Source organism: Cydia fagiglandana, chromosome 7 (genome assembly GCF_963556715.1).
Source record: "Cydia fagiglandana chromosome 7, ilCydFagi1.1, whole genome shotgun sequence".
Lineage (NCBI taxonomy): Eukaryota > Metazoa > Arthropoda > Insecta > Lepidoptera > Tortricidae > Cydia > Cydia fagiglandana.
This window is the reverse complement of record NC_085938.1, coordinates 16738502-16753405: the sequence shown is the minus strand read 5'-3', so window position 1 is coordinate 16753405 and position 14904 is coordinate 16738502. Positions and strand designations below refer to the sequence as shown.

Below are 14904 nucleotides of genomic sequence, written 5' to 3'. Positions count from 1 at the left end.
AGTTGTGCTCTTCATTGCCATGGTTGTTAACTGCTAGAAGGAATTTGTGCTTTAAACTAACTGGTAGTATTTTGCAAATTTTGAATAGTTTATAATAATCGTTTTTACAGCTGTTTCTGGTTTTCTTATTTACGAGTAGTTTTAGGAATCTAATTTGTAGTGCTTCTAATTTATCTATGTATGATTTAAAAGTAAGACCATAGCAATGAAGTGCATAGCTCAATACAGATTCCACTATTGCAAAATATAAACATTTCAGTATGTTATTAGGTACTTTATAGCTTAAGTGATAAAATCTACCTAAAAGAATTCTTAATTTACTACAGATATGGTCTATATGTTGTTGCCAAGAGAATGCGGTATCTATTTTGACTCCCAGATATGTTACACAATCAACTTTTTCTATAGGTTTGCAATGACAAGCTTTTAATTTATCGTGGAAACAAGTAAAACTGTGGGTATACATAGGCAAAGGAGTTTCTACGGTGCATATATAAGGTGATTGTATAATGAGTAGTTTTGTCTTATCGGAATTCAATATAATGCCATTATCGTGTGACCATTTAACTATTGAATCTATGTCCTGTTGAACCAGATGACATATATCAGTGACATTGGTTCCGGCACGTAAGGTGCAAAGATCGTCAGCGAACATATATGCAGAACAATTTTGTATAGCTCCACACAAACTGTTAACATGCATGAGATAGCACACAGGCCCACATACCGAGCCTTGAGGTACTCCGCATTGCACCTGTGTTTCATCGCTTAGGTCGTCACCAATTTTGACGCGATATGATCGTGATGTGAGGTAGTCACGGAACCAACAGTTCAGTGGCTGCCCCACACCACACTCGTCCATTCCATTTAAAAGGGTATCTATTTCTAAGGTGTCGAATGCTTTTTTAAAATCATAAAATATCGCTACAACTATTTTTTTATCTCCTAAGTAAGTGTTTATTTCGTTAGTGAATTTGGATAGGAGAGTGGCGGTGCTTTTATTTTTTTGGAAACCATGTTGACTATCATTTAATATACTATGTTTTTGTAGACGCTTGCGTGATGGGTCGGTCATCCGTGTTGAATGTGGGTCAAAAGGATCCGCCGTGACATTTTTTGTTTTATCTGCATCTTTACGCACATAAACAACCACGTCCAGTTGCTACTTATTGACACAGTTATTTAAGGCCTGAGTTACACTTGTAAGTTTTACTTACGTAAGTAGGGACAAAGCTATTTGTTAGAATGAGATAACGATATTCATCTCTCATTCTGTAGTATAGCCGTGTCCCTACTTACGTAAGTAAAACTTACAAGTGTAACTCAGGCCTAATACAATCGCACAATACGTTTTCGATACAGCGGCGTTAGCTAGTGCAGCATAATGGTAACATTCCATTTCTGACCGCAGCTCCACTACCGGTACTGAACGCGTCGGTGTTATTGTCAATTTCCATAGTAAAATGAACAGTAATGCACGCAGCTGTCGTTGGAAATGGACTGTCACCTTAATACTTTATGTCACTGTCACGTTAGATTTCCGTGTCACTTCAGATTTCACGGTCAATTTTCTCAACAGATTTACGTCTTTATTGTTGCCGTATTACTGTTGTGATTAGAGTCGGACCATAAAGAGTCTGCAGCGGATTTGATATCCCACGCAGTACAAGTGTTATTTATACGTCATAATTTCATAGAAGTTTGTCGTTTAAAATGACACTTGCACTGCGTGGGCTATCAATCCGCTGCAGACTATTCTTGGTCTGACTTTAGAACATTCTATGCGTCACTCATTTTATCAAAGGATTAAATAAAAATTATAGGGATAATCTCCAGATAGACTCAATAAAGCTTTTCTTTATCTGTAAGTATATGTATTTGGAAAAGTATTTCCAGATGGCAAATACTTTTGGCTTTTATCCGCTACTATTAATGCTGACTGTACAGATAAATACTTAAAATCGCATAAAACAACCATGACGCAGTAATAGTTCGTGAAATAGGTACAACCAAACCAAACAAATCCCAACAAACCAAATAAAAGCGGGATTCCAACCTAGGACTTTCAGCTTCGTATGTTAAGTCTTTAGCGACTAGACTAGGAGGCTATATTGACACTGACATCACTAATCTCCTACTTCTGCAACGCTGGAGCAATAACGCTGTAGCAATCACCATCACTATCCCACTAACCGATTAAGGGGGTTAAGCGATTAAACCGTTAACCTAGTGACAAATTATACTGGTAAACATAGTAACTCCAGGTTTAACCGGTTAACCGGTTTAACCGGAAATGATGGGTGATGAGGGGAATGATGCAAGTGGTGCTAAGCGTACTAAAAGTACGCTGCTGTTGCAATCCGAATGTAACTCTTAGCGCCACTTGCACCATCCCACTAACCCGGGGTTAACCGGTTAAACCGTTACCCCATTGTAAAATTGTACTAGTAACATGGTAACTCCAGGTTTAACCGGCTAACCCCGGGTTAGTGAATGGTGCAAGTGGCCCTTAAGGTAACATTCGTGTACTAACTATAGCTGCATTAATGTTGCGACATTACTACGACTGCGTTAATGCCACCGCAGATACAGCGGCGACGACAACGCTGCAGTCGACGTATGAATATCACCTTTAAGGTGACAGTCCATTTCCAACGACAGCTGCACTACTGTTCATTTTACTATGGAAATTGACAATGACAGCGACGCTTTCAGTACCGGTAGTGCAGCTGCGGTTAGAAATGGAATGTTACCATTAGATAAACACTTTTTGCGGTACATTTCAGATTCTACATTTTCTGTACTCTGAGCTGTAAATTATAATTTGAGCTTATTTATACTCAGGTACTATAATATAATATTATTAGGATTAGGACTACTTTTGCAATCAAGCGCCTGTATCAGCTTGTCAATTAGGCTGCCTTTTTACTGATCTTCCTTTTTTTTCTCTAATCTCCGCTCATTTCCACCTCAGTGGAAAGCGAGCGTTAACCTCACAACAGTAACAATCGTTGCTTCCACTACTGGAATATCTGTTATTTTACCTAATTTGTCTAGAACTTACTTATGTATCATATTATTATTAATTTTTCAAGTCACTGCTTGGGTCTGTTTACAGTTAAGGGATCTAAACGATGGTACGACTTTTTATGAATATTTATTATAACAAGCCATTGTACAATCAATGCCTAGTATAATTTAATGAACACAGTTTGAGCCTTGTCTGACATAATATTTGTCACGTACGTTTCTTCGAATAAATATTTTGACTCTTTACTTGGGAATGTGGGCGCCAGAGGGATGGAAGCCGTTCTCATCAGCGGTGTAGTCGACTCTGTAGGTGATGCCATCGGGGGCGACGAACTCATAGAATCCCTTGACTCTTATAGCATCGTTTTCGCTGTCGACCTTCTCAAGTTTACCGGCTTCTTCGGCAAGGATCTTGTTCTCGGTCTCGTACAGGTAGTGGTAGCCATCGGGTTCGACCTCTCCTTCTTGACGGATGATGCCGTATTTGTAATCGTAGTTGCCGGCGTTGCCGCTGCTGTAAACCTTTCCGACACTAGCGCTGCTGGATACACCGCTAACACCAACGCCGCTTACACCAACACCGGAACCGAAGGTGGAGCCAGTCTTGCCGCTCACGCCGACACCGGAGCCGAACCGGCCAGCGCCGACGCCGCTGGACGCGGAGGCCTTGGCGGAACCGCCGACGCCAGCAGACGCTGAGGCGCTAGCGCTGTTGGCGCCACCGGCGTTTCCAGCACCACCGGCACCACCAGCACCGAAGCCCCTAAAATGAAGAAACATTTTTTTAAGTACATCCACCAATTGATAATCTAGAATTATTTTGACAAGCGAAGAATCATTTAAAATCAAATTCATAAATAGAAACCTGCGGCGGTATCATGGTCACATTTTTATCACTTGTTATGTCATGCGTCACTTTCGCACTTACGTACTGATTAGAATGCAACATGCATGATAACAGATGATAAAAAACTGACCATCTTAGCCCTACGGGGTAAGTTAAAATTAATATACTGTCTATACTTAGTTCGCTTTTTTTAGCATTAGAAATAAAGTAAACAATCTTCATGTGTCTTTTAATTGAAAAACACGTTTTAAAAATAAGTCACGGCAAATATGTAACAACTATGAATCTAATACGACCATTTATATTCTTCTGCTTTCATATAAGTAATAGTTTCTGATTTTTAAAAAGCGTTTTTCAATTAAAGGGCTCAATCAAGATCGCTTATCTTCTTTCTAATGTTAAAAAAACGAACTATAACCGATGTTGTTAAGTCAAAACACTCGCATCGCCCCGGCCTTCATCGAGCACTTGTATTTAGATCCACAGGTATCCATGTGCCATAGTACTCACTTGTTGTTGTCGCCTGTGTATTGGCCACCGGGACCGCCGCGGTCGCCACGGTCGCTCGAGCCCTTGTAGAAGCCCCCGGGACCGCCGCGGTCGCTGGAGCCGCTGTAGAAACCTCCGGCGCCACCGCGGTCTCCTCGGTCGCCGCTGGAAATTATCGTTTGTCAAATTTCTGGGTAGAATAGTCCACACCTTCCAGAATTTACGCGTCCGCGAGTCCGATTCGCACTTAGTCGGTTTTGTCTATTATTTCAGAGTTGTTGCTATAATAAAAGTTGATCATAGAAGTGAGTACAATCGCATACACATGTCCTGTATCACCTAAAAATATCACTCAGTATAGTATCACTTTATTTCAGTTCTACAATCCTACACTTACTTCCTCTAGTTTCACTATGCAAATGCAGGAATGAAAGGAAGAGTTTTAATGGACACTTCCAATAATAAGTCACGTATCGTGCAGAGAGTATTAAAAAGCAAATAAAACGAATATTACCGTCTCACTGACAAGTTAAATTATTATTTGGAGTATTATCAGACCATATTTGTAATGCTTAACGCACGGGGTTACTGGGCGAGGACGTGTCTTGTAAGTATTTTATTACTCATTGTATCGTTTATCGTTTAATACTGAACAGTGATATTTTATTGGTAATATTGGTATTATATTAAAGTTTAAACGATGTCACGTCCTACCCAATTTATATTTCAATTGATGACCGTTATTTTCATGTACTTAAGTATTTTTGACCATTTATAAAGCCATAAATTGATGGCATTTACAGAAGTAGTGCATAATTGTTCTCCATCGTACTTTCTCGGAAACGTTCGTATTTGTCATGCTACTTCAGTGAACCTCAATACTTTTTGTAGGTACCGAGACTGTTTGAAATTTACTAAATAGTAGACACGTTATCCGTTTCCGTAAAAATCGGATAGAAATTAAATAAAACGCGAAAATGCGCAAAATTTTAAATTGGTATGAGACATTGACCTTTTGCACCTACAATTTTCAAACGTGTCGCCTTTTTCTACTGACAGATTTGCCAGACTATAATTTGGACATGACAGCTGACTAAATTTCTGTCTATCAATCGACCATACAAACTAAAACTTACTTGTATTTGCCGAGATCATCGGGTATGTAACGGCCCGAGTTGTCGGCCGCGGGGTTGTAGCGTCCAGAATTATCGACGTAGCGTCCAGAGTTGACGTCGCCACGGTAGCGCCCGGAATTGTCATTGTAGGCACCAGCGTTGTAACTGGCCGACGCCGAGGCGCTCACGCCGCTGTTAAAACGGCGGGCATTTGAGTTGAACTGGAACCTGCGATGGGAAAAATGAGCTTAGTCAGATCTAACTATCCTAGGCTTATTTAAACCTAGAAAGGTCAAAAATATTTCATAGGAAACTATAGTTGGGTAAACTGAAATGTGAACCTAATCTAAGTGGTAGGTTAAGTTCTGTTTTCAAAGTAAGCGTTTTAAAATACTTTGATTTTATTTTAATGTCAGTAAGTAGCTAAATTACTATTAAAATAATGTCCTCATTTAGAGAGTAAAAAAACATTACTTATTTATTACACTTTTAATTATATAAAAATACTAATTTGAAATATAATAACTTACTTTCCAGGGAACTCAGCGGCGAGGGCCACGCCCAAGCACAAACAAACAACCTAAAACAATAAATTGATAATGAGTCACTAAGCACACATAATTATCCAACGTTTTTTTTTAATGATTTCACACAATTTTCTAAATTAAGGTCAGAATAATCCAAAAAAATGCACTTACGAAGAATCCGCGCATTTTCGTTGTTACACACGGGGTTTAACTCCCTGAATGTGCTATTTCAAAGACGAAAGCCTATTTATACCATTTTATCTTATATTATTTTAAAGACGATCCTCTTGTCTAGTTCGTCTCATCTGCTATGTGTCCATTGCCGTTTATACATAGGCAACGTTTCTAAAACTTGCACACTGTTGAATTGATTAATTTGATTGCCGCGTCAGTCGATTAATCGTAGTTTTTATTGTGGCTTGGCATTGCTTATTTATAATCATTCTTTTCAAAGGTTTTTGTATAATGTAACAAAATGACGCTTCGATGACAAATACGCGTCCATGGGGATAAGTGATAGCCTGATAACCTTTACATACTGCATGATTGTGTAATATTTGACAGACTTCTTTCGATTTTAACTCTCGAGTAAACCTAGCCATATGTTTACTAGACATGCTCCGTGAAATGCATATTTTTTATGGAATATGGAATAATAAATAAGTTTTATTTGGGCCGTAAATAGATCTTCCCATCGCATTACTTTAAGTAGCAGGAAAAGCCCTGAAAGTGAGTCATTTCACTATCTATTGTCTAGGCGATATATAATTAAGCAAATTATACTTCAATGCAGCGTGAAGTTTGAGCATCGTTGCTAAACTATTAATTAATTACCATCCATAAGACACGTTCCACCAAACTCACCAAAGCAGATGATAGAACCGTAACTTTATCTACTCGTCTTGTCACCAAGGCCAATACTTCCACAAAAGTTAATTGATGGCTATTTTATGATAATGATTATAATGGGTCAGATGTTGTGATACAATAATGCTGGAAACTTGATTTACGGGCAACAGAAATGATATTGGTGAGGCTGGCTGGCTATCTACACATCCTGCTCACGAACTTTGACTGGGGGCCCGATTCGGATTTTGAAATAGAAATCTATTAGATATTTTTTAGACATCACCAAGATACGATAACGATATGTTTAAGATCTAACCTGTCAAATTTGACATTTTGCGCGATTCTGGTGATACTCTTGATCGATTTCCACAAGATATGACTTAGAGATCCAATTCACATCTAATAGATATCTAACTCTATCTAACGTAAAAGTGACATTGGTTGCCCGAATTGCGCTGCAAAAGAGAACTAGTTGATATCTAAACTATAACGTACCTAGAATGGATCTAGTACGTGTCGTCTCTTGTGAATATCTTGAAGTTCGAATACGGCAGTGGTTATTGAAAAATGGGTTCAATAACATCAAAGCTCGTCTTTTCCATTATGGCCGTGTCAAACCGGTGCCTATATATAATTTTTTTTTGTAAACAAGTTAGAGTTACATAATATTTAAGTTACAGCATAACAAAAAATAAGTGTAGGTGATGAAAATAACAACTGATCCCTACAGGTATATTATAATGAAGCAATTTATGATCGAGCGTGCTCGTGTCGCCACCGACAGTAATTGTACCACGCAGAGTAAGGTTGGCATAATTACGGGAGTTATAAATGTGCTGTAAAAACCAAATCAGATCTTTGTCTTATTTATCAGACTGTGGCGAAATGAGCTGGATATGTAATGTCTTATATATAAGACTCTGGCGGTTAAAGGGTTAATTTGTTTATTATAAACGAAATAAAATTGGATAATAAACTCAACAAAATGACTATAATATATATGTTAACACTTAAGTATATGATACACGTAAAATATGTATATGTCTTTACTTATCTACCTGCAATATGTACGACTGTTAGTAAGCGAGGCCACTTGTAGAGTGAAATGATTATTTGAAATAACAGATGTAACCGATAATACAAATCAGTAAGCATTAAGGGCCTTTTATTTTGTTTTTTTTTTCATCAGTTTTCGATAACATTTGGTAGTTAGATAGAGTTAGACCGTAAAAAGTCTGCAGGGATTTTGATAGCCCACGCAGTGCAAGTGTCATTTTAAACGTCAAACTTCTATGAAATTATGAGGTATAAATAACACTTACACTGCGTGGGGACTTTTATTGGTGCGACTATAGAGATTCCTATTCTGTACATAATAATAAGCACTATTTCATCGTATGTCTTTAATAATCTTCCACTTAGCGACGAAAAGTATTCTATTTCAACGGAAAATTACACAGTACATTTTATGTCCCAAATTGGGATTATTCCACCCAGAATGAGTAGCTCTTCAAACCAGCCAAATTTTATTCAAATCTAACAAAAAGTCGTCAACAAAATTAAAATCGGTTTTAAATGACATTTGACTTCGGTCCTCAGTTACACCATTTCGCTGTAAACTCTTATCTCAAAACCGTATCTTGAGACAAAAATCGTTATTCAACGGCCCACGCAAATTCTTCATTGTTGCAAACACATTTAGCGACATTCAGATTAAAAAGATATTGTTTTAATTATAATCGAGATGATATTAACGCAGTATATCTCGCTCTTACTAATATACGTATCTGAGAGCGAGATGAAACTAGAATATCACTTATATGTGTTATCAAATCGAGATAATAAATTTTAAAATCGAAATGCCATTGTGAGGTAACCGAATCAGGTAAGATTAATAATATTAATATTAAATAATCTTTGATTCTATAATTTCTGATTTATTTTGAAATGTAGTTTTTCCAGTACCTATTCGAATTATCAACTTGAACGTTTCCAACGATTGGATTGGGGAATTAATCAAAATGAATCATATAGGCACTTTTTATAAATTGACTTTTTATGAATTGAATGACGACCTGTCTGGCCTAGTGGTTAGTGACCCTGCCTATGAAGCATGAATTCAGTTTATATTACTGCAGAGAATGTACAAATAAATAAGGTACCTAATTTAAATATTTAGCGGTAGCGCTCGATATTGGCTAGTTAAATGTTTTTAATTTTCCCTTATAGGTAATTTGTTTTGAATTTCATGACTTGGGTTACATGTTACATTCAAGATCAATAAAAAAGTTTTGTAAAGAAAATAAAGCCATTTGTTTATATTTTGCTTTCTCCTTACTTCGTTCTCCTCAGTACTGAAGGTTGTGAACTCTTACTTGGACCACGTGATTCCGAGTGGCAGATTTCCAGGTCTTTTGATCTCATGGCCTCTCTCTCATGGCTCTCATCATGGCCCTTGTTGGATACCTAGCGATTTACTGACCTGGTCGGACCATCGCGATGCACTGCGTTCCCTTCCTCACTTCCTTCCACCGAACTAGTGACCATTGGCTTTTCCAGGTTGTCTCCAGCCTTCCTGGCTATGTGTCATGGGCCATGGAGACATGTGGTTGAAAGTCTAATGATTACTCCGAGCTCCTTGAGTATTGAGGCGTAGCTCCAATGTTCGGTCCAAGATATGCCTAACATTCACTTACTTAGTTGACTTAGTTTACATTTAATCATCATCATCTTCCTCGCGTTGTCCCGGCATTTTTGCCACGGGAGTCTGGAGTCCGCTGGGGTTTGCTTGGGCATTGGCTTGGCGCTTGGTTTGGACTTGGCTTGGGGGGTTGGCTTGGGTTAGTATAAATTTAATAAAAAATCAAAAGTTTATTGCCTATTCAACTCAATACATATATTATTTATTTCAAGTAACATGTCTCATAGATATTTGTTAGTTTACAATAATAATATTATTTATCCGTGGCCTAAATCGTAAGTATATATTTAAACTGCACCGTCCATTTACATTGCAAAGTTATTAAGTGCCGAAATGTGATTTAATTTTTTATTTATTGTTATTAATCTTAAATAAACTTCGCAGCCATTTTTAAATGAGGCATAAATTTGAATACTAAATCTGTTCACTCCTATTAGGATTGATGGATTTGACGTTGACTCGTTAGTCACATACCGGAACATAATTATCTACTTAATTTTAAGCTTTAACTAAGGCAACTAGGCTAGGTCGTGTAGCCAAAATTACATTAGTTTAAGTATCGACAAAAGTAGAATTAGTATCGTTATGACAGATGCTAACGAAAAATCGTAAGTAAGTAGTAAGTTTCGATTAGCGTTTCCAGTAAACGACTGTCATTGGCTTCCTAGCTACGCAACCAACATGCCAATCATCTACGCTCCGTAGCGAACGAAACGCAACTGTCACTGTCGCACTTATATAGAAGAGTGATGGAGAGACACAAAGAGCTTCGCTGTCGTAGTGCAAGTGATTGTCACCTTGGCTAGGCACCCTGAAGTTGAACTTTACACCGCAAATCATGGATTTTTTTTACAATTATGACCTGTAGAACGTCATGGAACTTCAAGACAAGGCGCTTTACAAAAGATATATAGAGTTCTTTTTGCTAACCTCTGCGCCAGTCATTAAGTATATCTAATCCTACAAATTTTGAATGTGTTCGTTGATGGGAGTCATTATCATCGTTTATTCATTCCTACATCACTTTCAAACCCATATATTTTTTACGAAAATATTTCTTCGTTCGGATACTTATAAATAAATTTTAACGAATAACTATAACCAATAGTCGCTTTGCATAGTAAAATTTAATTTTATAGTTCTGGTTGTGATTAACTTATTAATGTTGTTATAGTTAGTCGTTTTATTATGTTTGTTATTTTTAAAATCGATTTCATTATGTGTTTGATGAGGATAGCCTTGAAATTCTTCATATTTAAAGGTGTCGCTAAGCTATCAGTTAAATTTTGGGCTATCACAACATTGTGTTTTACTTTAATGCGGCTAAGATTGAAATTTATTTTTATACGTCACAAAGCTCTAGTTACAAATTTCAATAAAATTTAACAATCAATAAAAAATGTATTATTATGAAATAGACCATTATCAAATCACATACAATGCTAATTAATTTTAAATGTCAATATTTCGATTTTGGATTTACCTAGTATTTAGTTTTAGTTGTTAGTTTTAAATTTTGTGTAAGTATTGATTTAGAATGCTAATAAAATTTTCATTTACTTAGATCGAATATAAAATCCTTTTCTAGAATATGGTAATTCACACTTAAGTGAGAAACAATTTTGTCAAAGTCTAGTCAAAGGTCCCACATAGGGACGAGATTTGCGTGTATCTTCATACGAATAACATGTCAAAGCGTCCTTATGGCAAGCGACAATGTGGGAGTTTTTGCTTGGAAATGACATAATTTGTGAATTAAGCACCTAAGATTTTTTTGTTTTTTAAATATTGTGATGAATCAACATCATTGTTTATGCCACGACCTAGGTGTGGTAAATTAGTTATTTACCTTAAAATTTGTCAACTTTGCTCCCCGTGGGGTAGTTATGCTCCAACAGTTTTTTATTATATATGAAAACATTGAAAACTATATCAAAACCTCATTAAAATTTAAGTGTTACATTACAACATAATAGTAGTACGGTTAACTTCATTGGCTCCGGACCAAAAAAGGATGAAGAGGGCATCTGCGCCACTTCACGCCAGTAGAGTATTCCGGGTACAAAGGTATGTTAGAGCTTCGTCACTCCAGCAGTATGTCGGAAGCCCGGACTGCCGTTTTCCACGCTGGTACCCCATATACTCTCTTCTCACAGTTCGATCCTCTCCAGGTATCTGAGCCAGCGGAGTCGTGGTGACAGTCCATTTTCAACGACAGCAATACCATTCATTTTACTATGGAAATTGACAGTAACACCGACGCGTTCGTACTAGTAGTGCAGGTGCGGTCAAAAATGGAATGTTACCCTTAATCTCGCCATTTATAATGGGCACCGCAACCAGCTCTTCTAGCTCCATATTCTTTCTGCTCCTCGAGCTTCCATCTTCATACAAATTAATTATTAACTGCAGATTAATAAAATCGATCCTCCTCATTTTTCGACCTTGACCCAAATTTTTACTTATCTCCATATAAATATATCTCGACTACCTAACACTCAAAATGTGTAATTGAATTATAACTCACATCGATGTAATTAACAAAAGTTAGTTATTTAATTATGTTCGTATGCACTAATAAATACTTTTAGATTCATATCATATTGTAGGTATTGTGTAGTAGTAGGTAGTTAGATTTTACTCGTCTTTTACTAGGTATAAGCTGTCCATTGTAATTATTTTTGTTTTGTGTTTGAGCTGATGGCCTAGTTGCCAATGCTCATTAACAAAACCATAATTTAAATATTTTTGATGAAGTGAATCATAGAAGTAGAATATATTCCAGTGTCACTGGGATTCTACTCTTGTACATGCCTATGATACATTATTCATGTAAACTAAGTATTACTTTGTAAATATCATCCGCTGCTTTGACATTTCTATTTGAATTACTAATCAAACATAAAACTACTATTTAATTACTCAGTCTTCAACTTGTTGCTTGCTAATATTTCTAACTTGTAGACTTACTGGGGATTTGTAGACGACAAACAAATAATCATAGCATTTTATTAGTGTAACTCTAGATATCCTCGATGTGGGCATTGAAATGTTCTTTATAACTTCATATAATGCTAAAACAGAACAATCTGTGTCATCTTCATGAATTTTAAATATAGATTTGTATTCTAAGACGGAACTATGAATTCCATATTCTTTGTCATCATCGTGAATCTAGTATTTTAACTGGATAAGGCATGATGGGTGGGGGAAATGAGCGAACGGGATAGTCTTATGTATCTTTCAGTAGGAGTAGCAGCGAAAGCGCTATTATTGTTTGTCCTTGTCACAGTCTCAAATTTTTTTTTATTCCCTGCCTTAAATTAGTATGGGCTAAGGTAGAAGTACAAAGGTAAAGGTAAAGGTAAGGTTAAATTAGTATGGGTATGGGTACGATTGGTCGAATTTATTTGTTGCCCACCATATAAGTTAGAAGTACCTACTAGTGCTCGACGCTGCACTAGTATTCGACATGGGCACTTTATGTCAAAGTGACAAGGAATACATTTGAGTACAGAAAAATCTTCGCCGTTCAAATTTAACCTATATTACTTTAACATAAAGTGCCCATGTCGAATACTACTGCAGCGTCGAGCACTAGTACTTGTACCTTATATGGTGGGCAACAAATAAATTCGATTCGGTTTTGTCCCTCACGGAGGCATGCGTATACCACTTCTACACGGTGTAACATGAGGAAACCGAATAATTTTAACCACGCATTTCTGAGGTCAAAAGAAGGAAAAAATGTAACATGAGTTTAGGTCAATTTCGCCAAAAAAAATTTTTTTTGTTTTGTTTTTTCAATTTTTTGAATGTATTTGTACATAAATAATAAATGTTATTGGTAAACTTGTTATTTAAAATTGATTTTTTTCATTTTTTTTGTAAAACCTTCTTTTTGCAAAGTGTTATTTGTCACTTTTTGACACCTATCAATAAGGATATTTAGACTACGTCCCATAGCAGCAACATTATCATCAAAAAAGCCTTTTACATTATGTAACAACAAAAACTTGTTTATTTTTAAATTAGTAATTATCTCTGAAACTAGGCGTTTTAAAAAAAAAGTTTATAGGACATTTTTGTCTCTAAATATGATCAGGAATACGCTGTTAAAATTATTCGGTTTACTCATGTTACACCGTGTATAGGATCCTATCTTCTATTGTCATCATCAATGTTGCTTTAGCTTAAGCAGTAGTTTTTGCAGATTTTCTATTTAGGTACGTTCAGTCCACACGGGATTGTTATGACATTTGGGCTCTTGCAAAATTTAAAATTCTATAGCGTAAGTATTGACCAACCAACTTAATGGTAACATTCCATTTCTAACCGCAGCTGCACTACCGGTACTGAACGCGTCGCTGTCATTGTCAATTTCCATAGTAAAATGAACAGTATTGCAGCTGTCGTTGGAAATGGACTGTCACCTTAAGCTAGGACTCTAAATGGCGCAACAATCACGGAATATGATGGTGCGACCATACGCCGGTATAAAGGCGGTATAAGTATTCGTTTAGGATATAAGGTCATTGGTTTTTGTTTTAAATACAAACAAATGTTCCCGTCATTAAATTGTTACAGTCTTACAGTTAATTTTTTATTTGATTCTTTATTGATAAAAACAAAGAAAGAAATAAACAAACATAATAAAACTTACAAAACTATAGATATTTTTTTTTATTTAATAAATTATTCACACTCAAGTACCACAAGTTGTTCTGTCAAAGTCGGTGCAGAGTTAGCTTAGGCGGACTCTACCAGCCTAATTTTGTGGTTAAGGGCGATTTCGCGGCCGTACTGTCAAATTTAGCAACTGAACAAGTCAAGTTGTGTGCTTTCGTCTTTCCTAATTTGGCAGCTTCGATGTGATATCGCCATCTGTCAAAAAGGCAATAAGTAATAAGCAACAATATATTACTTACCTATGAAGCGCTGGTGGCCTAGCGGTAAGAGCGTGCGACTTTCAATCCGGAGGTCGCGGGTTCAAACCCCGGAAGCAATGAGTTTTTCGGAGCTTATGTACGAAATATCATTTGATATTTGCCAGTCGCTTTTCGGTGAAGGAAAACATCGTGAGGAAACCGGACTTATCCCAATAATGCCTAGTTTACCCTCTGGGTTGGAAGGTCAGATGGCAGTCGCTTTCGTAAAAACTAGTGCCTACGTCAAATCATGGGATTAGTTGTCAAGCGGACCCCAGGCTCCCATGAGCCGTGGCAAAATACCGGGATAACGCCAGGAAGAAGAGAAGAAGAAGAAAAGATTTAATAAATTATTCTCATTCAAGTGCCACAAGTTGTTCCGTCAAAGTCGGTGCAGAGTTAGCTTAGACGGACTCTA

General features: G+C 36.8%; 1 protein-coding gene across 1 annotated transcript; it reads right to left on the bottom strand.

Annotated features, from left to right (window-relative positions):
- Window positions 1-3156: 3156 nt before the first annotated feature.
- Window positions 3157-6309, bottom strand: LOC134666054 (larval cuticle protein LCP-30-like). The gene is made up of 6 exons (XM_063523166.1): window positions 6180-6309; window positions 6012-6061; window positions 5503-5709; window positions 4388-4531; window positions 3589-3793; window positions 3157-3552 (listed from the first exon to the last, which is right to left on the bottom strand). Exons 1-6 carry the CDS (start codon window positions 6192-6194, stop codon window positions 3274-3276), a joined length of 900 nt encoding a protein of 299 aa, XP_063379236.1. The 5' UTR covers window positions 6195-6309; the 3' UTR covers window positions 3157-3273.
- Between the last annotated feature and the right edge of the window lie 8595 nt (window positions 6310-14904).

Coding starts and splice junctions, on each gene's coding strand:
- LOC134666054 (XM_063523166.1), bottom strand. Junction 5,710..6,011: donor GCCGCTGAGTTCCCTGGAAA/GTAAGTTATTAT, acceptor TTCCCATCGCAG/GTTCCAGTTCAACTCAAATG. Junction 3,553..3,588: donor TTGGTGTAAGCGGCGTTGGT/GTTAGCGGTGTA, acceptor AGTGTCGGAAAG/GTTTACAGCAGCGGCAACGC.